This window comes from Herpailurus yagouaroundi, unplaced genomic scaffold (genome assembly GCF_014898765.1).
Source record: "Herpailurus yagouaroundi ecotype Mexico unplaced genomic scaffold, PumYag 67569, whole genome shotgun sequence".
Lineage (NCBI taxonomy): Eukaryota > Metazoa > Chordata > Mammalia > Carnivora > Felidae > Herpailurus > Herpailurus yagouaroundi.
Window position 1 is genome coordinate 2,000,218 of NW_024420375.1, and position 25,213 is coordinate 2,025,430.

The 25,213-nt window shown below is 36.5% G+C and overlaps 1 protein-coding gene across 5 annotated transcripts in view; it reads left to right on the forward strand.

The window, feature by feature from the left end:
• EDA (ectodysplasin A) overlaps window positions 1–25,213 on the forward strand; it is a 445,999-nt gene that overhangs the window by 292,138 nt on the left and 128,648 nt on the right. For all 5 annotated transcript variants that reach the window (XM_040467738.1, XM_040467739.1, XM_040467743.1 and 2 more), the window contains exon 2: window positions 9,095–9,200. In XM_040467738.1, coding sequence (XP_040323672.1) covers window positions 9,095–9,200 — 106 coding nt within the window. The remainder of the gene's footprint in view (window positions 1–9,094; window positions 9,201–25,213) is intronic.

Genomic DNA, 25,213 nt, shown 5'->3' on the forward strand with positions numbered 1-25,213 from the left:
AAAATAAATAAACGTTGAAAAAAAAATTAAAAAAAAAAAGAATTTATAATTAAGAGGATGCATTTGAGCTAATGTTTTCTGAATCCAGAGCTCAGGATTGCTGGAATGGTTTTATCCTGGTTCTTCTATAAATTCTATAGGTACATTCTAATTTCTAAAATGGATTCTATTCAAAAATGATAGTCTTTAGTAATTTCTAGGTTTTACAAGTGGAAGTGGAAGGTTTTTTCCCTATGTGTCTAACTGTCTTAAACTTTAGAAGTATGGGGAATTACAAATTAAGCAGACATTCCCAAGGGAAGGCAATGACATCCAGTATATTTTGCTGCCCTTCTTATTCAAAGATGTCACTACTGATTATACCCACAGTTGTAGGGAGAAAAAACTAAATCTTCAACAAAAAGTCCTTTCTATACGACATATATACAACCTGCTTTTTGATTTGTGACTGCAGCTGCTATTTGTAGAGTCTGTCACCATTGGTATTTCTGTGTTCAACTTGTGGTCAGCTAAAAAGCCTTTGCTCAAAAAGTTTCCAAATTCCATATTGTTTCATTCCAAACTTGACTCTGCTGCTGTTTTCCCAAGCATCCCACAATTATGTCATGTTACTTAAAGCTATGCTTTAGTGCATCCTTTAGAGTATTTCTTATGCCACCCTTGCTTATGATTATGCTTTAAAGCTCACCATATGAAAGATGCTTGGGTATTCTTCTGTCATTGCATCTCTGAAAATGTCAGCAATGAACATTGTTTTAATGCTCACAGACCAGCTGACTTCCAGAATCTCCGTAGTGGTGATCCTTTCTTGCCATTTCACATTAAACACGATTCCGACCCTGATGATAGAACAGTGCAATGAGGTAGATGTGACATCTGTGGTGGTTATGGATTTCAAAGTCATACAAAAGCTGGATATAACTTATATTGTCCATTGATGAGAATCAATTCAGTAAGCTTCCCAGCTCTGTTCTGTATGTTAGGAATAGAGCCGAACCTAGAAACAGATGATTAGAGAAGGAATCCATTTTCTCCCTTTGCATTAGTAGTTGTGTGTTTGAAATAACTCATCTTTTTCCTTGATATGTATCTTAAACAGATTTCACCTTGTCCAGAGGACAAGTTCACACAGGTTCTGAATCTACAAATATAGCTACCTTTAAGGAGCTTACTAGGAATGAAGGAAGAAATTTAATATTAAAGATATATAAGGCATTATTTGACAAGTGTTATGTGATTCAGAGAACCCAAAACTGGGAGGTAAAAAAAGCCAGAGACTGAACTTTTTTATAGTATATTTTCTTGCTGACGCCACACCATGGTAATCTCTCAAAGATACTGTTATTTTTTTTCTTTCTACTTTGTAGTCACTTGCATTGTTGGATGGTGATTTTTAAGTCAAACTACCTATGAAGCAGAATTCAGTGACTGCTTTTAGCTCTATGTGAAAAATGTTGGTTATGTTTCACTTCCATGTTTAGATTTACTGCATAATTTCAGTCATCCTCAGACATATTTACAACAAGGGATGGCAATCCCTGGCACTCACACCAGAGATGTCCAAGGTGCCAATTTTCTTTGGCATCTGGGCTGATTGCTGCCATCTCTATTCCTACCCCACTGGGGGCAGGTTCCATGAAGTGCTGTGATCAATGTTGAGTGTTATTGTTTGCTTGCTCTCAGAAGCTGGCACACTCCGTTCAGCAACCAGAACATACTGTGCTTCCCTTCTTGTCACACTGCTTTTAAAAACCTCACTACCTCCTGTTATGTAGTGCTATCATTGCACTACAAAGCAAGTTGAGATTATCTGTGTGTTGTTTGTCTATGTATGTTAAAGATAGTATCTAGGGGCGCCTGGGTGGCGCAGTCGGTTGGGCGTCCGACTTCAGCCAGGTCACGATCTCGCGGTCCGTGGGTTCGAGCCCCGCGTCAGGCTCTGGGCTGATGGCTCGGAGCCTGGAGCCTGTTTCCGATTCTGTGTCTCCCTCTCTCTCTGCCCCTCCCCCGTTCATGCTCTGACTCTCTCTGTCCCAAAAATAAATAAACGTTGAAAAAAAAAAAAAAGATAGTATCTAGTTCACTGCCCTCCATATGGTAAGTAAGTACTCTGTGTTTGTTCAGCAAGCACCACCATCCTGAGTGACCCTCTCCAGACCTTTTATTGAAAATCAAAGCATGCTGAGTTAAGGGTTCTTATAAGATTAGAAATGTCTTCAGTGCGAGCTTCTGTATTCATTATATACCCATGACCTACCCATCAAAGTTTAGTCAATCCTGCTTCATTCATTGGTAGTGGGGTGCTCACAACTTGCTATGGTAGAATCGCCTGGAGATTTTGTTAAATATCTCATGGTATAAATGGTTTTATTTTACTTATTTGAAGATCCTTGGTGATTGCTGGTGGGTGATGGCAGTGAAAGCAGTGATTGCAATAAGAAAAATAGACTTATTCAAGAATATTGAAAGATAAATCTTTTTTTAAAAAAATCAGTGATTTGCCAATTTTAGAAAGCCTGGTAGGTACCAGCCTCTTCTTTAGAGAGATGAAGTACCAGTTTCTGTAAACAGATTAACTCCAGGAATGATGGAGTAAAATGTGAAAACCGTGATCTATGTGAGAGCCCTATTTCACCAGTGGCAAAACAAGACAGCCTGTTCAGTCTCCAGATAAGAGACCAGTTAAGGAATGAACAATACAGCAGTTTCTCTAAATGTGGATCAGGGACCTCCTGCATCAAAATCCCATAGTGAGCAAGTTGAAAAATCAGACTCTATGGTCTCTCCTTAGCCTATTCAATCTAAATTTGGGGAAGGAAAGGCCCAGGATTCTACATTTTATCACTCATGCATAGTGATTCTGATGCACACCAAAGTTTGAGAGCCACTGACCCACGAACTCTCTCATTCTTAAGAACCCTTTGATTTGATTGCTGCCAGTAGTATAATAAGTCCTTAGACTACCTCTCCATGGTTAATCCTAAGAAATGAGGTCCAGTTAGGGTTCAACAACATTCTGGCTTAAAGGGATGGTTTACCAATAGTCCTATTATTCTTCCAACAGCTAGATATTTATTAGGGGCCTACTATGTGCCTCTACTCTCAAGAAGCTTATGAATAATTTTCTATGAATTATCTAATACAATCAAGTACGTTAACCATAAAATAGAAAATGAATTAAATTTATTCTATGTCATGGGAAAAAGAGATAAATGTACCAAATAATTTTGTTGGTTTAGATATTAGAAAAAAATATGTAGCAATATCTGGAGAGTCACTAGCAGTAATGGATATATCCCTTATATCTCACTGTTAACGAATTGTTTCCAGCTGAGATCCCTATAATCTGCAGGTGCTGTTTACCATGTAATTTTACCATAGGAAACAAGGGTGTAATCAGTTAATAAAGTGTAAAGAATTAGATTTTTTTCCCTTGAGCAAAATGTCTGACTGTGGCCAACATTCCTGATGCCTCCTCCCTAGTGCAATAGGAAAGCAATATTCAAAGAGAGAAAGCTGTTTTGTTCATATTCTGCAACTTGCCTCTGGAGGCCATGCTAATGAATGCAATACTCAAGCTAGAATTCTAGATTGTTTGTATCAGCAGCCACTGATTTTTGTCTTTGCCATTATACTAATCAGAGGATAGTTTCCAATCCTACCTCTAATTGAGACTCAAATAACGGCATTGTGAATAGAGATCCTCTTTCAGTTTAAGCAGTTTTTTGTGTTGTTTTCATATGGTTTTTAATTGACATTACAATTGTCATATAAAGGCAGTCCCCTTCCAATAAACATTTGATTTATGAATATTCCATACTCATCAATAGCCTCTCTTAAGGGACTTTAAGCTATTCCTACTACCCATGTGAGCTAGATTGTTTCTGCTATCTGAAGGAGTTTATTTCTTCCTTAGCCCTCCTCTTCTGGGAGCTTGAGTTCTCTCCAACTCCCATCAGACCCATTGTAACAATTAATATATGAGCATTTTCTGTTGCCATCTGTTGCCTTCTGTTGACACAAGACTATGCTAAAGACCCTACCAGAGCACCCATACAAACTGAGACCACGAGGGAACATGGAATATGAAAAAATTTCTGGAATTGTAGTTGCTGATGGCAAGGAGGGTCTCCATTTGGACTTCAAAATTCCTGTCCCCTACAAATAGCATTATACTGTAATAACATACCTGTGTAAAACTCAGTAATTTGAACAAATTCACCTATTCAAACCACAGGCAGGAATCAAGCAGTAAGCAGATGGCCTCTAAACTGCCAGGGAATATGCATCTCAACTATTGGAAAAGCCATTCAAAAATGCACTGATTACCAGGGCGCCTGGGTGGCTCAGTCATTTGAGCAACTGACTTCAGCTCAGGTCATGATCTCACAGTTTGTGAATTCAAGCTCCCACTAGGCTCACTTCTGTCAACACAGAGCCTGCTTAGGATCCTCTGTCTCTCTCTCTGCCTCTCCCCTGCTCATTCTCTCTCTCTGAAAAATAAATAAAACATTTGAAAAAATGCACTGATTACCTGTTTATTTTGTTTGCACATGATTCTGATTAGTTTTAGCAAGATGTCAATCTTGTAGCAGATTATAAGCAGTAAACTTAAAGGGACTTGAAAAGATTATAGGTAAGTTATAGGTAAGTGATGTGAAATCTGATAGTTTCTAGCAAGATAAAAGAAAAACATTTTAAAAAGTTTAAGAATTCAAACACCATTGACAATGAAACACTACATCTGCAAGAATGGTTAAAATTAAAAATATTAACAATATCAAGTATACTAAAGATGCACGAAACATGAACTCTCATACATTGCTGGTGGGAGTATAGAATGGTACAGTCATGGGACACCTGGGTGGCTCAGTTGGTTGAGCGTCTGACTTCAGCTCAGGTCATGATCTCGCAGTTCATGAGTTCGAGCCTCGCGTTGGGCTCTGTGCTGACAGCTCAGAGTCTGGAGCCTGCCTCAGATTCTGTGTCTCCCTCTCTCTCTGCCCCCGCTGGGGGGTCTGGGGGTCTCTCTCTCTCTCTCTCTCTCTCTCTCTCTCCCCCCCCCTCCCTCTCCCTCTCTCTCTTTCAAAATAAATAAACATTAAAAAAAATTTTTTTTAAGAATGGTACAGTCATTCTGGAAAACAGTTTAGCAGTTCCTCACAACAAATACATACCATATAACCCAGAAGTTCTCCCCTGAGGTGTTTGCCCAAGAGAAATGAAAACATATGTCCCCAGAAAGACTAATACATGAAATCTCATAGTAGCTTTGTTCCTAATATCCCCAAACTGGAATTAACCCAAATGTCCTTCAATATATTAGAAATTGTGGTATATCCATTTAAGGAAATACTATTCAGCAATATAAAGGAAAGAACTACTGATACCCAAAACATGGGTGAGTCTCACAGACATGTTGAAAAAAAGATACAATACACAGAAATCATTCAGTCATACTGTATGATTCAATATATGTGACATTCTAGAATAAGAAAAACTAAGATATGGTGACAGAAGTCAAAATAGTGGTTTCCTGGATTAGGAGATAGACCTGAAGAGTGACTGGAAGGGTCACAAGGGAAATTTCTGGGGTGATGGAAATGTACTATACCTTGATTTTGATGATGGTTACAAAGGTGTGTATATTTTTTCAAAACTCTTCAAACTGTATGCCTAAAATGTGTACATTTTTCTATATATAAATTATAGCTCAGATTTTCATAAGGTACAAAAATTTGCCAAGGTAAAACCTTCAGAGGATCCCCTTGCTTCAGGATAAAGCCTAAATTCCTTATCATGATCTGGCCCTTATTGAATGTCTCTTGGCTCATTTTTTGCCATTGCTCCCACCTCCTACCACTTATTCTAAGGTACTTGTATTTTCAAAAACTGCCATTCTCTTTCCTCTGAACCTCTAAACAATGCTCTCTATGCCTGGAATTCCTTTTTGCCTTCCCATTCACCACTGAATCTTCAACATCCTTCAGGACTCAGAGGTAGCACCTCCTCCAAGACATCTTGTTCCCTCCTAGTCTATATTAGATGTTTTTTTTTTCTCTCAGAGAACTATATACTTCTTTCTAACAAAGCATGTATTGCTCTGTAATTTAATTTGCAATTTTTTTAATTTTATTTTATTTTTAATTTAAATCCAAGTTAATATATAGTGTAATATTGGTTTCAGGAGTAGAATTTAGCAATTCATCACTTACATATAGCACCTAGTACTCAGCCCTACAAGTGCCATCCTTAATGCCCATCATCTATTTAGCCAGTCCCCCCACCCAACACCCCTCCAGCAACCCTCAGTTTGTTCTCTGTATCTAACAGTCTCTTATGCTTTGCCTCCCTGTATGTTTTTATCTCATTTTTCCTTCCCTTCCCCTATGTTCATCTGTTTTGTTTATAATTTTTTTAATGTTTATTTTTGAGAGAGAGTGAGAGGGTGTGGTGGGGGAGAGGAGCAGAGGGAGGGAGACAGAGGATCTGAAGCCAGCATCTTGCTGACAGCAGAGACCCCAATGTGGGGCTCAAACCCATGAACCATGAGATCATGACCTGAGCTGAAGTCAGTCACTTAACCAATGGAGCCACCTAGGTGCCCCCATCAATTTTGTTTCTTATATTTCACAAATGGGTGAAGTCACATGCTATTTATCTTTCTCTGAGTGACTTATTTCACTTAGCATAATATGTTCTAGTTCTATCCAAGTTGTTGCAAATAGCAAGATTTCATTCTTTTTGACTGCCAAGTAATATTCTAATACACACACACACACACACACACACACACACACACACACACCATATCTTCTTTATCCATTCATCAGTCAGTGGACATTTGGGCTTTTACCATAATTTGGCTATTGTTGATAGCGCTGCTATAAACATTGGGTTGTATGGGTCCCTTTGAATCAGCATTTTTGTATCCTTTGTATAAATACTTAGTGGTGCAATTTCTGGGTCATAGGCTACCTATATTTTTAATTTTTTGAGGAATCTCTATACTGTTTTCCACAGTGGCTGCACCAGTTTGTATTCCCACCAGCAGTGCAAAAGTGTTCCCCTTTCTCTGTATCCTCATCAACATTTGTTGTTTCCTGAGTTGTTAATTTTAGCCATTCTGACAGGTGTGAAGGAAATACAACAGATGAACATAAGGGAAGGGGAGGAAAAATAAGATAAAAACAGGGAGGGAAACCATAAGAGGGTCTTAAATACAGAAAACAAATTGGGGGTTGCTAGAGAGGAGGTGGGGGGATGGGCTAAATGGGTGTAATGTTTTTTTAACTTAAATCCATAGTGGACTGGGCCCATTTACAGTCTACTACATTTTCAGTAAACCCTCAGTTAAATCATAGATTTTAGACTAATTTCTATCCAAATAGCTGAAATTTCAGCAAAGTTATCAAGAAAAATCTTCTATCCAGAATCACTTGTTCTTCTAGAGTTGGAAATGATTGAGATTTCATTGTAAATAGCAGTTTGGGTTTATATTATTAGTTGTGTGATAGCTTATTTAAATTGTCAGTTAACTGTCTATGGGCTTTCTGGAAACCAAGCCAGACTTTATTATGTTTATTCTATGGGAAAATCCATTTTAAATTCCAATTAAGTGATTTAAGAATACTGCTCAGTTGAACTGTGTGAAATTGCTGATATTCAAGCATTTTGGGTACAAAACAATGGCAGTTTCAAATAGTTCAACCTAAATATTTTTAAATACAACCCAATGGCAATTTGGAAATTATATATTCATTTATTAATTTTATATTTAATACATGAATATATTCTTCAAGACACAAACTATGTGTGGTAAGGCTGTTTGATGTAATTGTTCTATGTAAACAGTAAACCACAGGATTTTGAAAAAAGTTTGTGTGGAATGTTAGGGCCTTTTTAAGTCTTACCCATTCTTTTTCCAGTTAATCAGAGATGCAACAGATATGAGGATTTTTTAATTCTTTTTTGAACTGACAATAGGGTGAAAATGCAGATTTGTTTCTTCTTTTTTAACTCTCAAAATAATCTGTGTATTGTGAAGATTAATTTTAATAATAGTAATAGCTAGCATTTATTGAATGTATATTAAATGCTGGGTACTGTACTAACCCTACAACTACTTTATGAGCAAAGTACTATTATTATCCCAATTTACAGATGAGAAAATTAAAATTTAAATAACTTGCCCAAGATTACACAGCTATAAATGGCAGAGTCAGGATTAGAATCACTCTGAAACCTACTACTCTGTCCATGGTTTACCTCAATCACATTTTTTTAACCGCAAAGAAGCATTCGTGTTAAAAGATTATGATCGACTTAAACAAGTATATATTTAAGCTATGATTATTGTTAGTGAAACCAGGCCCATGTTAAAAGATTATGATTGACTTAAACAAGTATATATTTAAGCTATGATTATTGTTAGTGAAACCGGGCCCATTCACATATGAAACATTGTATTATTATGAAAGATCATCATAAGGCAGTAGAGGACTAAGTACCCAAATGAGTCTTATAGACCACGAGTGCTGTAGGAGTCCTGTAGGAGCCTTGGAAAGGGACAGAATAATTGTGTGCTTTGTCATGACTAAATCCCAGAAGAATGTGGACATAACTCATACTATCCAATCATAATTGGATGCACAGCATTCTAGGAACAAACCAAAAGTTCGTCACAAATAGGAATGTGGAAATGTCATGGATGGATAATATTCAAGTCCAAGAGGGGGGAGCAAACTTAAGTCTAATTCTGGACAGACATCAGTATAATATGTGAGAGAAGTTAGAAATTTGTGACTGGGCTCTCTAAACCCTAGAAATATGTGGATAATGGGACTTGAAGGATCACTTATTAGGTATTTGTAGAGAGGGGATTCAGAGATTAACCAAAATTTCATAGTTGGAATGATTGGCATAATGCATCAAAAGTGAAAGGATTTATATAGTGGAGAAGATGGGCTCAAGCTTTAGACACAGTGAATTTAAGGTGAAGGTAGACTGTCTACAGAAAGCCAGTTTTTTATGTTGGCTGTGGTTGACTAGAGTCAACCTTTTACTCATTTACTTTTTTTTTTTTTTTTTGTAGGTGGCCCTTCTGAATTTCTTCTTTCCTGAAGAAAAATCATACTCTGAAGAGGAAAGCAGGCGTGTTCGCCGTAATAAAAGAAGCAAAAGCAGTGAAGGAGCAGATGGTAAGTCTATCTGGGTCACAGAAGATTTTTTTCCAGCCTCATATATGAATCAGTCGATAAACTTGATATAAAGCTGATTTTATAAGGATCCTCTTTCTTCCAATCCCAGATATTTTCAGTCATTTCACAGTATATGTGAGAGCCATGGTAGCATTTATATCTCTCATGATCACCCTCCATAAGGACCTCATCTCTCCTGGAGACACCCCATATCTACTAAGGCCACCAAGAGTATTCAATCCTATTCTTCCAATTGACAGAATGTCACGGTGGCACTTACATGATGTGTTAATTCCAATGGTCATTATGTCAATGTTGCTATCAGCTACCATGCTCAAACATGAACTAGAGCTTTTAGAACTCATCTGTAAACTCCTTGAGGGCAGGGGTTCATTTCTCTTTGTATAACTCGAGACTCTAGCCTAGTGTCTGGCAAATTGTTGGTGTTTTAGTGTAAGTTGATGATATTGATTTCCCCTTCAGCTAGGTTATGATGTGCCATTAAAACCCTTCTTACTGATTTGAGTTACAACAGATTTGAGTTACAACAGATTTGAGTTAACTAGCAATACATTTTGTGGGGCATAACAAAATGTTGCACTAGCTCCTACGCAGGGTCATTGAATTGCTCTGTTTCAACATCACTCTGTCAAATGACAGAATGTACCTCTTCGTCACAGGAATTTGTAGAATGCAGAGCTCTGGACTGCTGCAAAACCATCTGGATTTAAAGACAGCATGTATCTGTCTACATCTGCCAAAGATATATGCCGGTGGGGGAGGGGGGTGTTACAAAACAATATGACTATATAAAGATTAAAATGAGATTTTTGAGCTGACATTTGTCAATGTGAGTAAGGGCCAATGATGGAAGCAATTCCAGAAGGCATGAACTATTGAAGAAATGGAGCCAGGAATTTGTCAGTAGGAACAAGAAGTAGAACTAAATGAAGTCTGAAAAGGACTCAGAACAAGGACTCTGTAATTAAACAGGAGAGTCAGAAAAATTAGATAAGTGGGACATTCTAGTCTCTGGAAGTGGCAGCATTATTGAGCCCTCAAATGGAGAACTGGACCAGTGGGGCCATTCTCAAGAGCAGACATTTTGCATAATAATTGATGACTAAGTTCAAGCCTAGGAAATGCAGTCCATGAAGTAAAAGGCACCCATTTTTCATACACTGCTTACAGCCAATTTCCTGGAAGTCTTCAGAAGGCTATGTGGAAGCTGCAAACTGAGAATTATTGTTCCTTTCCTCTCCTAATGATCTCACCCCTTTGATGCATGTAGGTTTTTCTATCTTTGACTCCTCCTGAGGCTACTTCTAGAACCACTAAATTTTTCATATTCCCTGGTTGTTGAGGAGAAGGAAGAGGTTGTAAGAGCAATATCACCTTATGCAGTGGGCATATTCTTCCCTTCTCCAAGTGGGAAGTCTAATAGACTCTAAAATTTACCTCTTCATCTGGCCTACTAAGTTTTCTCTTAAAGAAGGCCACTTCCTCCTCTCTCCCAAACCACTTTATCTGGATCTAGCTACCAGCATCTCTGCTTGTTCTTTACAGTGTTTATTCTGTTTTGATACAAAGTATTTTTGTCTCTAGACAAGGCTGAAACTTCTATTATTAATTTTTATCACTCCTTATCTCATTTCCTCCTGGTCTGATAGTCACTAGATTCCAGTCCCTTTGTGTTGATGCCATGTTTCTCACACAATACCAGATATTTTTTTCTTTAAAAAGTATACCTAGGAGGAATCCAAGAGCCCTTAGAGTCAGGAATATAGAATGTCTGGAGGTCGTGGGATTTGAATAAATTTCTAGCCTTTTACCTGGGAAGCTACAGAACCATTTCTTTACATGGGGTGGGTGATCTAATTACTTGTAGAGTGGGGAACCAATCCAAACATACTTTACTTTTGAACCATTCCTATTACTCTATTGAGTGAATGCTATATTTATTCAATGCATTTATCAAATATTTCCTGAGAAAATATAGCACCTTATATAATTCTAGATTTGAAATGCCGGAAGGATAGTGGTATTATCTGTTTTGTTCACTTTTATATCCCCATGGCTTAGGAAAGGACCTGGTACATAGTAAACCCTTTTTTTCTAAGTTTTTCTTTAATGTTTATTTATTTTTGAGAGAGAGACAGAGTGCAAGCAGGGTCTGGGCAGAGAGAGAGAGGGAGACACACAATCTAAAGCAGGCTCTAGGCTCTGAGCTGTCAGCACAGAGCCTGACACAGGGCTCAAACTCACAAACCGCAAGATCATGACCTGAGCCAAAGTTGGACACTCAACTGAGTCACCCAGGTGATCCCATAGTAGACTCTCAATACATATTTCTTAATGCCCTCAAAGAGTTTAACTTACACTGTAAAAAGGGCAATAAACAACATTGGTGGTAGTAAGTGGTAAGGAGAGAAATATAGCAGTGTAAAAGGGAGAGAAGGTGATGGTGTATGCTGTAAAGTGATCAGGGAAGGTCCCACTAATAAGGTAATATTTGTGAAGAGACTTGATGAAATGAAGGTGTGGGCCCTGCATATAATATTTTGAGGAGGAAAGGGAGAGAAGAAATAGTGTATACAAATGCTCTGAAGCAGAAAAACTTTTGGTATTTTCTAGAAAGATCAGTGTGGCTGGGAACAGAGTGAGCAAGAAAGAGAAGGAAGGAGATGAGATCAATTAGCAAAGTCAAATATAGACCCTTGTAAGACAAGGTAAGGACTTTGACTTTTACACTTTGTGAGATAGGGAACGATTGGAGGATTTTTGAATGGAGGATTGGCAAGATCTGACCTCTGTTTCAACAGAATCTCTCTGTCTACTGTATTGAAAATGGCTGAAGGGACTGTTGATGGAAATTCAAACCAGTGCAGCCACTGTGGAAAATAGTATGGAGGTTCCTCAAAAAGTTAAAAATAGAACTACCCTATGATCCAGTAATCCCACTACTGGGTATTTACCCAAAGAATACAAGAACACTAATTTAAAGGGATACATGCAGCCCTGTTTATGGCAGCATTATTCACAACAGCCAAGATATGTCAACTGCTCAAGTGTGCATCAACTGATGAATGTATAAAAAATATCTGGTGTGTGCATGTGTCACACACACACACACGCAAACACACATGATAATAAAAAAGAATGAAACCTTGATATTTTCAATGACATAGATGGAGCTATAGTGTATAATGCTAACTGAAATAAGTTAGAGAAAGATAAATACCATATGATTTCACTCATGTGAAATTTAAGGAATAAATGAGTAAAGGAGAAAAAGAGAGAGACAAACTAAGAAATAGACTATAGAAAACAAAGTGATAGAGGGAAGGCAGGTGGTGGGATGGGTGAAATAGGTGATGGGGATTAAGGAGGGTACTTGCCATGACAAACACAGGGTGATGTACAGATTTTTGGAATCACTATTTTCTATAACTGAGACAAATATAACATTGCATGTTAACTATACTGGAATTAAAAATAACTTAATAAAAAATAAATAAGAAAATAGATGTAGGGAGAAAGAGCAGAAGCAGAAATACCTGTTAGGGAAGTATACCAATAATCCAGGAAATAGATAATGTTGGTTTATACCAGAGTGGGGACAATGTGAGTGGTTAGAAAGTGGTCGGATTCTGAATACATTTCAAAAGAATAGCTGACAGAATCATCAGATTGATTAGAAAAGTGGTATGAAAAAGAAGAGCCAAGGATGACCCCACAGTTTTAGACTTAAGGTACTAGAGTAGTAGAATTGCCATTTCTGAAACAGGAAAAAACAGAGGAGATGCATGGTAAAATTTTGCAGAGAAAGAATAAAAAAAACTGGAGGTTTAGAATGGTTTTAAACTTAAGTGACTATGAACTTAATATAGACTGCTATATTCATAAGATGTTATATATGAATCTAATGGTACCCACAAATCAAAAACCTATAATAGATACAAAAAATGAATAAATAAAGGAATCCAGTCATATCACCAAATAAAGCCATCAAACCACGAAGAGAAAGAGAAAAAAGGAACAGAAAGGAACTTTAAAAACCCCACATAAAACAAGTAACAAAATGGTAATAAGTATATACCTATTAACAATTACTTTGAATATAAATGGACTAAATGCTCCAATCAAAAGACATCGGATGACTCAATGGATAAAAAAGCAATGCTGCCTGAAGGAGACTCATTTCAGACCTAAAGACTCTCGCAGATTGAAAGTAGAGGGATGGAAAACATTTGTCATGCAAATGGAAGCAAAAAGGAAACTCAGACACCAATACTTCTATCAGACAAAACAGACTTACAAGATTGTAACAAGAGAGAAAGAAGAATACTATATGATAGAGAGCAATCCAACAAGAGGATATAACAATTGTAAAAATTTATGCACCCAATATAGGACTTCCTAAATAGAAAAAGCAACTATTGACAGATGTATACAAACTGACAGTAATACAATAATAGTATGAGACATTAACACCCCACTTATATCAATGGAAAGATCATCCAAACAGAAAATTAACAAGGAAACAATGGCTTTCAATGACACACTGGACCTGATGCACCTAATAGATCATACCTACCTAAAACAGTGGAATACACATTCTTTTCAAGTGCACATCCCAAACATTTTCCAGAATAGATCACATGTTAGGCCACAAAAAAGACTCAATAAGTTTAAAAAGGTAAAAGTCATATCATGCATCTTTTCTGACCGCAGCACAATGAAACTCAAATCAATCACAAAAAATCTAGAAAAAAACACAAATACATGGAGGGTAAATAACATACTTGTTAACAATGAGTGAGTTAACCAAGAAATCGAGGAAATAAAAAAAATACATAAAGTCAGATGAAAATGAAAACACAATGATCCAAAATCTTTGGGATGCAGCAAAAGCTGTTCTGAGAGGAAAGATTATTGGAATATAGGCCTACATCAAGAAGCAAGAAAAATCTCAAATAACCAACCTAACCTTACACCTAAAAGAGCTAGAAAAATAAAAACAATTAAATCCAAAGTCAGTAGAAGGAAGGAAATAATAAACATTAGAGCAGAAGTAAATGAAATGGAGACTGAAAAACCAATAAGACAGATCATTGAAACCAGGAACTCATTCTCTGAAAAGATCAACAGAATTGATAAACCTTTAGTCAGACTTATCAGAGAGACAGAGAGGGTGGCACCTGGGTGACTCAGTCAGTTAAACATCCAACTCTTGATTTTGGCTCAGGTCATGATCTCACAGTTGTGACATCGAGCCCCACATTGGGCTTTGTGCTGGGCATGGAGGCTGCTTAATATTCTCTCTCTCCATTTCCCTCTGCCCCTCCCCATCTCTCTCTAAATGAAAAAAGACAGAGAGAGAGAGAGAAATGACTTAAATAAATGAAATCAGAAATGAAAGACAAATAACAACCAATACTAGAGAAATACAAAGAATTATAAGAGAATATTATGAAAAATCCTTTGCCAACAAATGTACAACCTAGAAGAAATGGATAAATTCCTGGAAACATATAACCTTCAAAAACTGAAACAGGAAGAGTTATAAAATTTGAATAGACTGATTTCTAGCAATGAGATTGAGTTACTCAAAACCCAAACAAACAAACAAAAAAACAACTCCCAACAAACAAAAGGCCAGGACCAACGTGCTTCACAGGTAAATTCTGCCAAATATTTAAAGAACGGTTACTACCTATTGTTCTCAAAGTATTCCCAAAAATAGAAGAGAAGGGAAATCTTCCAAATTAATCATATGAAGGCAGCATTATCCTGATACCAAAACCAGAAAAAGACACTACAAAAAAAACAAAGAAAGAAAGAAAAACCTACAGGCCAATACTCTAATGAACACAGACACAAAAATCTTCAACAATATATTAACAAACCAAATACAACAACACATCCCAAAACTCATTCACTACAATCAAGTGGGATTTACTCCAGAGATGCAAGTATGGTTCAGTATTCATAAATCTATCAATGTGATACATCACATTAACTACAGAAAAGATAAAAATCAAAATTGATGCAGAAAAATCTTTTGACAAAGTACAACATCTATTCATGATTAAAAACTCTCAACAAAGTAGGTTTAGAGGAAACATACCTCAACATAATAAAGGCCACATATGAAAAAACCACAGCTAACATCATACTCAGAGGGGAAAAACTGAGAGCTTTTCCTCTAAGATTAGGAACAAGACAAGGACATCCATTTTCACCATTCTTCAACATAGTACTGAGGTGCCATTCATAGCAATCAGACAATAAAAAGAAATAAAAGGCATCTAAATTGGCAAAGAAGTAGTAAAACTTTTGCTATTTACAGAAGACATGATACTGTATATAGAAAACCTGAAAGACTCCACCAAATCCTGTTACAACCAATAAATGAATCAGTTTGCAAGATACAAAATCAACATACAGAAATCTGTTGCAATTCTATAGATGAACAATGAAGAAACAGAGTAATTAAGAAGACCATGCCATTTATATTTGTACCAAAATTAATAAAGTACCTAGGAATAAACTTAACCACAGAGGTGAAAAATCCTGTGCTCCAAAGCCTATGAAACATTGGTGAAAAAATTGAAGATAACACAAACAAATGGGAAGTTATTCCATGTTCATGGATTGGAAGAAACAGAATTATTAAAATGTCCCTACTGCGCAAAGTAATCTACACATTCAATGCAATCACTATCAAAATACAAAGAACATTTTTCATAGAACTAGAACAAATAATCCTAAAATTTTGATGGAATTACAAAATACCTCAAATAGCTGAGACACTCTTGAGAAAGAATAACAAAGCTGGAGGCATCACAATCCCAGATTTCAAGATACACTACATAGCTGTAGTAATCAAAACAGTATGGTACTGGCACAAGAATAGACACATAGGTCAATGACAGAATAGAGAGAAATAAACTCAAGCTTTAATGTTCTATTAATCTACAACAAAGGAGGGAAGAGTATACAGTGGAAGAAAGGCAGTTTCTTCAACAAGTGGTGTTCAGAAAACTGGACAGCTACATGCAAAAGTATGAAACTGGAACACTTTTTTACACCATACCCAAAAGAAAATTGATTGAAGATCTAAATATGAGACCTGAAATTATAAAATTCTTGAAGAAAACATAGGAAGTAATTTCTTTGACATCAACCATAGAAACATTTTCTAGATGTCTCCTCTGACAAGGGAAATAAAGGTTAAATTAAAATACTGGGACTATTCCAAAATAAAAAGCTTTTGCATAGTGAAAGAAACCTTCAATAAAATAAAAAGGCAACATCCTGAATGGAAGACAGTCTTTGCAAACAATATGTCCAATAAAAGATTAATATCTCAAATATATATAGACCTTATACAACTCAATGCCAAAAAATAAGTAATCTAATTTAAATGAGCAGAGGAGCTGAATAAACATTTTACCAAAGAAGACATATGGATAGCCAACACACATGAAAAGATGCTGAGCAACACTAATCATCAGGGAATTGCAAATTAAAACTACAATGAAATATCACTTTATACTGTCAGAATAGCTAAAATAAAAAACACACAAAATGTTGACAAGGATTTGGAGAAAAAGGAAATCTTGTGTTTCAATTTTTTTAATGTTTTATTTATTTTTGAGAGAGACAGACAGAGTGCGAGCAGGGAAGGGGCAGAGAGAAAGGGAGACACAGAATCTGAAATAGGCTCCAGGCTCTGAGCTGTCAGCACAGAGCCCAAAGCGGAGCTTGAACTTGTGAACCACAAGGTCATGACCTGAGCTGGATTCAGGCGCCCAAGTGATTGAGCCACCCAGGTGCCCTGAGAAAAAGGAAATCTTATTCACTGTTTGAAGGAATGCATATTGGCGCAACCACTGTGAAAATAGTATAGAGATTACTCATGAAATTAAAAATAGAAATATAATATGATCCAGTAATTCCACTGCTGTGTATTTACCCAAACAAAATGAAAACAGTAATTCAAAAAGATATATGCACCCCTGTGTTTATTGCAGCATTATTTACAAGAGCCAAACTAAGGAAGCAACCCAAGTGTCCATTGATGGATGAATAGATTAAAAAGATGTGAGATTAGGTAGATAGATATGGATATGGGTATGGATATGGGTATGATATAGGTACATATATATAATGAAATATTATTTGGCAAAAAAATGAAATATATCCATGTTGTTGTAACAACATGGATGGATCCAGAGGGTATAATACTAAACGAACGAAGTCAGAGAAAGATAAATACCTTATGATTTTACTCATGTGGAATTTAAGAAACAAAACAATCATACAAAGAAAAAAAGGCAAAAAGAACAGACACTTAAATATAGAGAACAAACGTGGTTGGCAGAAGGGAGGTGGGTGGAAGATGGTTGAAACAGATAAAGGGGATTAGGAGTACACTTACCTTTTATTTAGATTTTATTTAATCTAATATACAGTGTGATATTAGTTTCAGGTGTATAATATAGTGATTCAGCACTTACATACATCACCTGATGCTCTCATAACAAGTGCACTCCTTAATCCCCATCAACTGTTTAACCGATCCCCACCCCCACCTCCTTTCTGGTTACCATCAGTTTGTTCTCCATAGTTAAGAGTGTGTTTCTTGATTTGCCTCTCTCTCTCTTTGTTCCCTTTGCTCCTTTGTTTTGTTTCTTAAATTCCACATATGAATGAAATCATATGATATTTGTCTTTCTCTAAATGATTTATTTCACTTAGGATCCTAAGCTCAGGTTCCATCCATGTCCTTGCAAATAGCAAGAGTTCATTCTTTTTTATGGCTGAGTATATTCCATTTTATATATATGCTACATCTTTATCCACTCATCAGTTGGTGAACATTTGGGCTGTTTCCATAATGTGGCTATTGTAGATAATGCTGCTATAAACTTTGGGGTACATGTATCCCTTTGAATTAGCAGTTTTGTATTCTTTGATAAATAGCTAGCAGTAGGATTTGTGGATCATAGGGTAGTTCTATTTTTAACTTTTTTGAGGCACCTCCATACTGTTTTCCAGTGTTTGCACAAGCTTGCATTCCCATCAATAATGTAAGAGGGTTCTCCTTTCTCCAAATCCCCTCCAACACCTGCTGTTTTTTGTGTTGTTGATTTTAGCTATTCTGACAGGTGAGAGGTGATGTCTCATTATAGTTTTGATTTGAAGTTCCCTGATGATCAGTGATGTTGAGCAACTGTCTGTTGGTCATCTGGATGTCTTCCTTGGAAAAATGTCTATTCGTGTCTTCTGCCCATCTTTACTGCATTGCTTATTTGGGGGGTTTTGATTTGAATAAGTTCTTCATATATTTTGGATACTAACCTTTATCAGATATTTCATTTGCAAATACCTTCCCCCATTCCATACGTTGCCTGTTGGTTTTTGTTGATTGTTTCCTTCACTGTTGCAGAAGCTTTCTATTTTGATGTAGTCCCAATAGTTTATTTTTGTTTTTGTTACCTTTCTCTCAGGAGACATAGGTAGAAAAAAGTTGCTATGGACAATGTCAAAGAAGTTACTGCCTGTGTTTTCTTCAAGTATTTTAATGGTGTCATGACTCACATTTAGGTCTTTAATCAATTTTGAGTATATTTTTGTATATTCTGTAAGAAAATGTTCAAGTTTCATTTTTTTTGCGTGTTGCTGTCCAGTTTTCCTAACACCATTTGTTAAAGAGACATTCTTTTTCCCTTCGAATATTCTTTCTTGCTTTGTCAAAGATTAATTGACCATTTGGTGTGGGTTCATTTCTGGGATTTTATTCTGTTCCATTGATCTATGTGTCTATTTTTGTGCCAGTACCATACTGTTTTGATTACTACAGCTCTGTAATATAACTGGAACTCCGAAATTGTGGTAACTCCAGCTTTGCTTTTCTTTTTCAAGATTGCTTTGGCTCTTTAAGGGTTTTTTATGGTTCTATGAAAATTTTAGGATTTTTTTTCTACCTGTATGAAAAATACTGTTGGTATTTTCATACAGATTGTATTCAATATGTATATTCCCTTGGGTGCCATAAACATTTTAACAATATTTCTTTTTCCAATCCATGAGCATAGAGTGTCTTTCCATTTCTTTGTGTCATCTTCAATTTCTTTCATCAGTGTTTTATGGTTTTTAGAGTACAGATCTTTTACCTCTTTGGTTAAGTTTATTCCTAGGTATCTTATGGTTTTGGGTGCAATTGTAAATGGGATTGATTCTTTGATTTCTTTTTCTTCTGCTTCATAATTGGTGTATAGTAATGCAACAGAATTCTGTACATTGATTTTGTATCCTATGAATTACTCAGTTTGTTTATCAGTTCTAGCAGCTTTTTGGTGAAATCTTTGAGGTTTTTATGTAGAGTATCATATCATCTGCAAATAGTGAAAGTTTTATTTCTTCCTTGCTGATTTTGATGCCTCTTGTTACTTCCTGTTGTCTGACTGCTATGGCTAGGACTTCCGGTAGTATGTTCACTAAAGGTGGTGAGAGCATATATCCTTGTCTTTTTCCTGAGCTTAGGGATATAACTCTCAGTTTTTCTTGATTAAGGATGATGTTAGCTGTGGGTTTTTCATATACAGCACTTATTATGTTTAGCTATGTTCCCTCTAAAGGTACTTTGTTGAGGGTTTTTATCATGAATGGATGTTGTAACTTTGCCAAATTCTTTTTCTGTTGTCTATTGAAATAATCATATGGCTGTTTCTTTTATTAATGTGATGTATCAAGTGGATTGATTCAGGAATATTGAACTACCCGTGCAACCAAGGAAAAATCCCATTTGATTGTGGAGAATGATTTTTTTTAATGTAATGTTGGATGGAGTTTCTAGTGTTTTACTGAGGATTTTTGCATCTCTGTTCATCAGGGAAATGGGCTTGTAGTTCTCTTTTTTTGTGGTATCTTTATCTGGTTTTGGTATCAGGATAATGCTTGCCTCATAGAATGAATTTGGAAGTTTTCCTTCCTTTTCTATTTTCTGGAATAGTTTAAGAGGTATAGGTATTAAATCTTCTTCACATGTTTGGTAGAATTTGCCTGTGAAGCATCTGACCATGGACTTTTGTTTGTTGGAGTTTTTGTTTTGTTTTGTTTTTATTAATGACCCAACTTCTTTGATGGTTATTGGTCTGTTCAAGTTTTCTATTATTTCTTCCTGTTTCAGTTTTGGTAGTTTATGTTTCTAGGAGTTTATCCATTTCTTCCATGTTGTCCAATTTGTTGGCATATAGTGTTTCATAGTATTCTCTTATAATTGTTTGTATTTCTGTGCATTGTTTCTTATTTCTCCTCTCTCATCTGTAATTTTATATATTTGGGTCCTTTTTCTTTTCTTTTTGATCCATCTGGATAGAAGTTTATCAATTATGTTGATCTTTTCATAGAACCACCTCCTGGTTTCATTGATCTGTTCTACTTTTTCATAGTTTCTATATCACTTATTTCTTCTCTAATATTTATTATTTCTTTCATTCTGCTGGTTTTACATTAGGTGTGTCTTTTTTTTTGCAGATCCTTTAGGTGTAAGATTAGTTGTCTATTTGAGCTTTTTCTTGCTCCTTGAGGTCGGTCTTTATTGCTATAAGTTTCCCTCATAGAACCACTTTTGCTACATTCCAAGTGTTTGGGGCTGTTGTGTTTTTATTTTCATTTGTTTTCATGTATTTTTTATTTCTTCTTTGATTTCTGGTTGATCCATGCTTTGTTTAGTAGCATATTATATAGCTCCATATATTTGTGGTCTTTCCAGTTCGTGTGTGTGTGTGTGTGTGTGTGTGTGTGTGGTTGATTTTCTAGTTTCATAGTGTTGTGGCCAGAAAAGGTGCATGGTATGTCTTCATTGTTCTTGAATTTGTTGAGTCCTGTTCTGTGGCCTAATGTGCGATCTGTTCTGGAGAATGTTCCATGTGCACTTGAAAAGAATATGTATTGTGATGTTTTAGGATGGAATGTTCTGAATATATTTGTTAAGTCATCTGGTACAGTGTGTCATTCAAAGCCATTGTTTCCTTATTGATTTTATTTCTTTTTTTCTAATATGAAATTTATTGTCAAATTGGTTTCCATACAACACCCAGTGCTCATCCCAACAGGTGCCCTCCTCAATGCCCATCACCCACTTTACCCTCCCTCCCACCCCACATCAACCCTCAGTTTATTCTCAGTTTTTAAGAGTTTCTTATGGTTTGGCTCCCTCCCTCTCTTTTTTTTTTCCCTTCCCCTCCCCCCTGGTCTTCTGTTCAGTTTCTCAGGATCCACATAAGAGTGAAAACATGTGGTATCTGTCTTTCTCTGTATGACTTATTTCACTTAGCATAACACTCTCCAGTTCCATCCATGTTGATACAACAAAAAAGACGTCCTCCTATGCCACCATCTTCCCAGATCTCTCCTTATTGATTTTGAGTTTAGATGATCTGTTCATTGATGTAAGTGGGGTGTCAAAGTCCCCTACTATTAATGTATGATTATCAATGGGTTCCTTTATGTTTTTTATTGTTTTATGTATTTGGGTGCTCGCATGTTGGGTAAGTAAATATTTATAATTACTATATCTTCTTGTTGGAATGCCCCCTTTATTATTATATACTTCCTTTCTTTCTCTCTTGTTTCATTGTTTGTTTTGAAGTCTAGTTTGTCCAATATAAGTATTTCTACTCTAGCTTTCTTTTGACATCTATTCTCATGATAGATAATTTTCCATCTCCACATTTCACTCTAATGGTGTCTTTCAGTCTTAAATGAATTTCTTATAGACAATATACAATGAGTCTTGTTTTTTAGTCATTCTGAGCCCTATGTCTTTTGATTAGAATTTTTAGTCCTTTTACATTCAAGGTAATTATTGATAGATATGTATTTATTACCACTTTATCACTTATTTTGTAGTTTTGGGGTATTTTCTCTGATCTTTTCTTATCTTTCTCTCTTTTATGTTTTACTGATTATATTTAGTGAAATATTTGGATTTCTTTCTCTTCTTTGCATGTTTATTAAGTGGTTTTTGATATATGGTTTCTATTAGGTTTATATATAACCTCTTCTGCTTATAGAAGTCTATGTTAAGTTGATGGTCATTTATGTTCGAACCAATTCTTTTCTCCTCTCATCAGCACATTTTAGGTATATGTTTTTATATTTTATATCCTTTTTGTGTTTGAGTTCCTTGACTGATTTTTACAGAAATATTCATTTTACTGCTTTTGTGTTTCATACCTTCATGTTTTCACTTTTGGTCTCTCCTTTCCACTCAAAGAGTCCCCTTTAATATTTCTTGCATGCCTGGTTTAGTGGTCATGAACTCTTTTAGTTTCTATTTGTCTGAGAAACTATATCTTCTTCTATTCTGAATGATAGCTTTGCTGGATAGAGAATTCTTGGCTGTAGATTTTTCCCATTCAAAACGTTGAATAAATCATGCCACTCCCTTTTGACTCACAAAATTTCTGTCGAAAAATCTCCTCCTAGTCTTTTGGGTTTTCTCTTGTAAGTTGCTCACTTCTTTTGTCTTGCTGCTTTAAATATTTTTTTCTTAATCAGTATATTTTTCAAATTAAATTATTACATGTCTTTATGTGGGTCTGCTTTTGTTGATTTGAAGGGAGTATTCTGTGCCTTGTGAATCTGGATGTCTGTTTCCTCCCCCAACTTAAGGAAATTTTCAGATATTATTACCTGAAATAAATTTTCTGTTCCCTTTCTCTTTCTTCTTGTGGGATTCCTGTAATACGAATGTCACTACATTTGATGCATTATCAACATAGATCTTAACACAGGGCTCAATCTCACAAACCGTGGGATCATGGCTTGAAATGAAATCAAGAGTTGGATATCCAACCAACTGAGCCATCCACGTACCCTGCTTTTGTTGATTTTGATGCCAGTTCTCTGTACTTCCTACATCTGGATGTTTGGTTCTTTCCAAACATTAGGGATGTTTTTAGCTATTATTTCTTCAAATAAATTTTCTGTCCCTTTCTCTCTCATCTGCTTATGTGACTCCTGTAATACAAATATTATTCTGTTGGATGAAATCAGTGAGTTCTCTAAGTCTATTCTCATTTTACATAATTATTCTTTGTCTTTCTCAGCTTCATTGCCTCCATTACATTGTCTTCTAGCTCATTAATTCATTCTTCTGCTTCTTCCAACCTGCTGTTCATTGCATCAAGCATGTTTCTAATCTTGTTTGTTGCATTCTTCATCTCTGATTCTTTTAAAACTCTTTTATCTCTGTGGTAAGGTCTCACTGATGTCTTCAGTTCTTTTCTCAAGCCCAGTGAATACCGTATGTTCATTGCTTTAAATTCTCTATCAAGAATTTTGCTTACATCTCTTTTGCTTAGGTACCTGACATTAGCCTTATCTTGTTTTTTCATTTGGGATAAATTCCTCTTTCTTCTCATTTTTTCTATATCTTTGCCTCCTTCTGTGTTTTAGGAAAACAAGTTGTGTCTCTTTCTCCTGAAAGTCGCCTTCTTATGAAGAAGTCATATAATGTCCATGGCTTGGCACTTCAGGGAGTGTCTCCACTCTGTGCTCTGCTTGCTCTCCTGTTATGTTCTGGCTGCTCTGTCCTTCAGGCTAGTCATCTACAGAGGCTCTCCTTGCCTGCTGTGGGGAGTGTTTCATCCCTGGCCTACATGTGGTGAGTTTTAACTAGGTATGCTCTGGTCTGCTTGCTAAATGAGACATGTCACCACCTTCACCAGAACTGAGGCCCTGAAAAACTCTCTGGTGGAGACATGTGGTGTGGTCAGGAGTTTATGCTGGCCTTCTGGTTGTGGGGCCTACCACATGGTGACTAAAGTAAGTGTGACTGAGAAGGGCAGTTCCACCATAGTGGTAGGATGAAACTTAGTGTAAGCAAGTTAGGCAGCCCATGTCTACACTGTACTACTTCCCAGAGGTGGTTCTGTGTCTATTCTAAGGGGTGGGGGAGGGAAATGTTGCTGGCTGGCTCCTTTGTATCTGGAGTACTGTCTGCATGAATGCTGCCTCTCAGGGACTCACTCTGAGCAGAGCAAATAATCTCCCAAATGTGTGCCCTTGAGATCACTTTTTAATGCTGTATGGCCCTGGTTTGTTTGCCTAACTTTCTTCAAGAGCATTGTGGTACTCTCTAGGCTCTATCTCAGTCAAGCCTGCTCCCTTTTAAATTCCAGGCTTTTAGCCCCAATGGTGCAAGAATTCATAAAATTCAGTCCCTATTGTTTTGCAAGCCAATGGCGTTAGGAAAACATTCTCCTTGTGCATTCCCCTGTGTGCCCCTCTCACCCTTCTCTGTAACATGGCTCTGTCCCCTCTGCAGCAGCCAGGAAATGTTTCTCCCCTAAACCATATCTGTGCACTTCTTGCCTTTTTTGATGTAGCCCCTTCTCTCCTTTTAGTTGTAGAGTTTGTCCTGTCAGTCTTCAGATTGATTTCTGTGGTGTGTCGGATGATTTAATAATTATCTAGTTGGATTCATGGGGCAAGGTGAGCCTAGGGTCCTCCTACATTACTGCCATCTTCCTGTCTCCAGAAGTACACTTATCTTGATGAACACTGAGTAATGTATAGAATTGTTGAATCATTATATTGTATACCTGATAATGTTATAATTCTGTATGCTAATTATACTTGAATAAAAAAAGAATTCAGAAGATGGAGTAGGAGGAGGACACTAGGCTTGCCTCATTCCTTGAACACAGAGACATAAATATCAAGTCATTCTGAATACGCAAGAAATAAATCTGAGAACTGACAGAACAAACTTCACTACTAGAGGGAGAGAAGAGGCCACATCGTGGACTGTAGGAAGTACAGAGATGTGGTTTGGGGAAAAGCAAATCATGGTTGCCATAGAGAGTAGGGATCCCTGGTCACACAGAGAGAGAAAGGAATGTACAGCGGATCATACAAGGAAAGCACATCCTCAAAGCCATTGACTAGGTCATGCTGAATGGGAAAACTATGCAGGTAAGAATACTTTATCC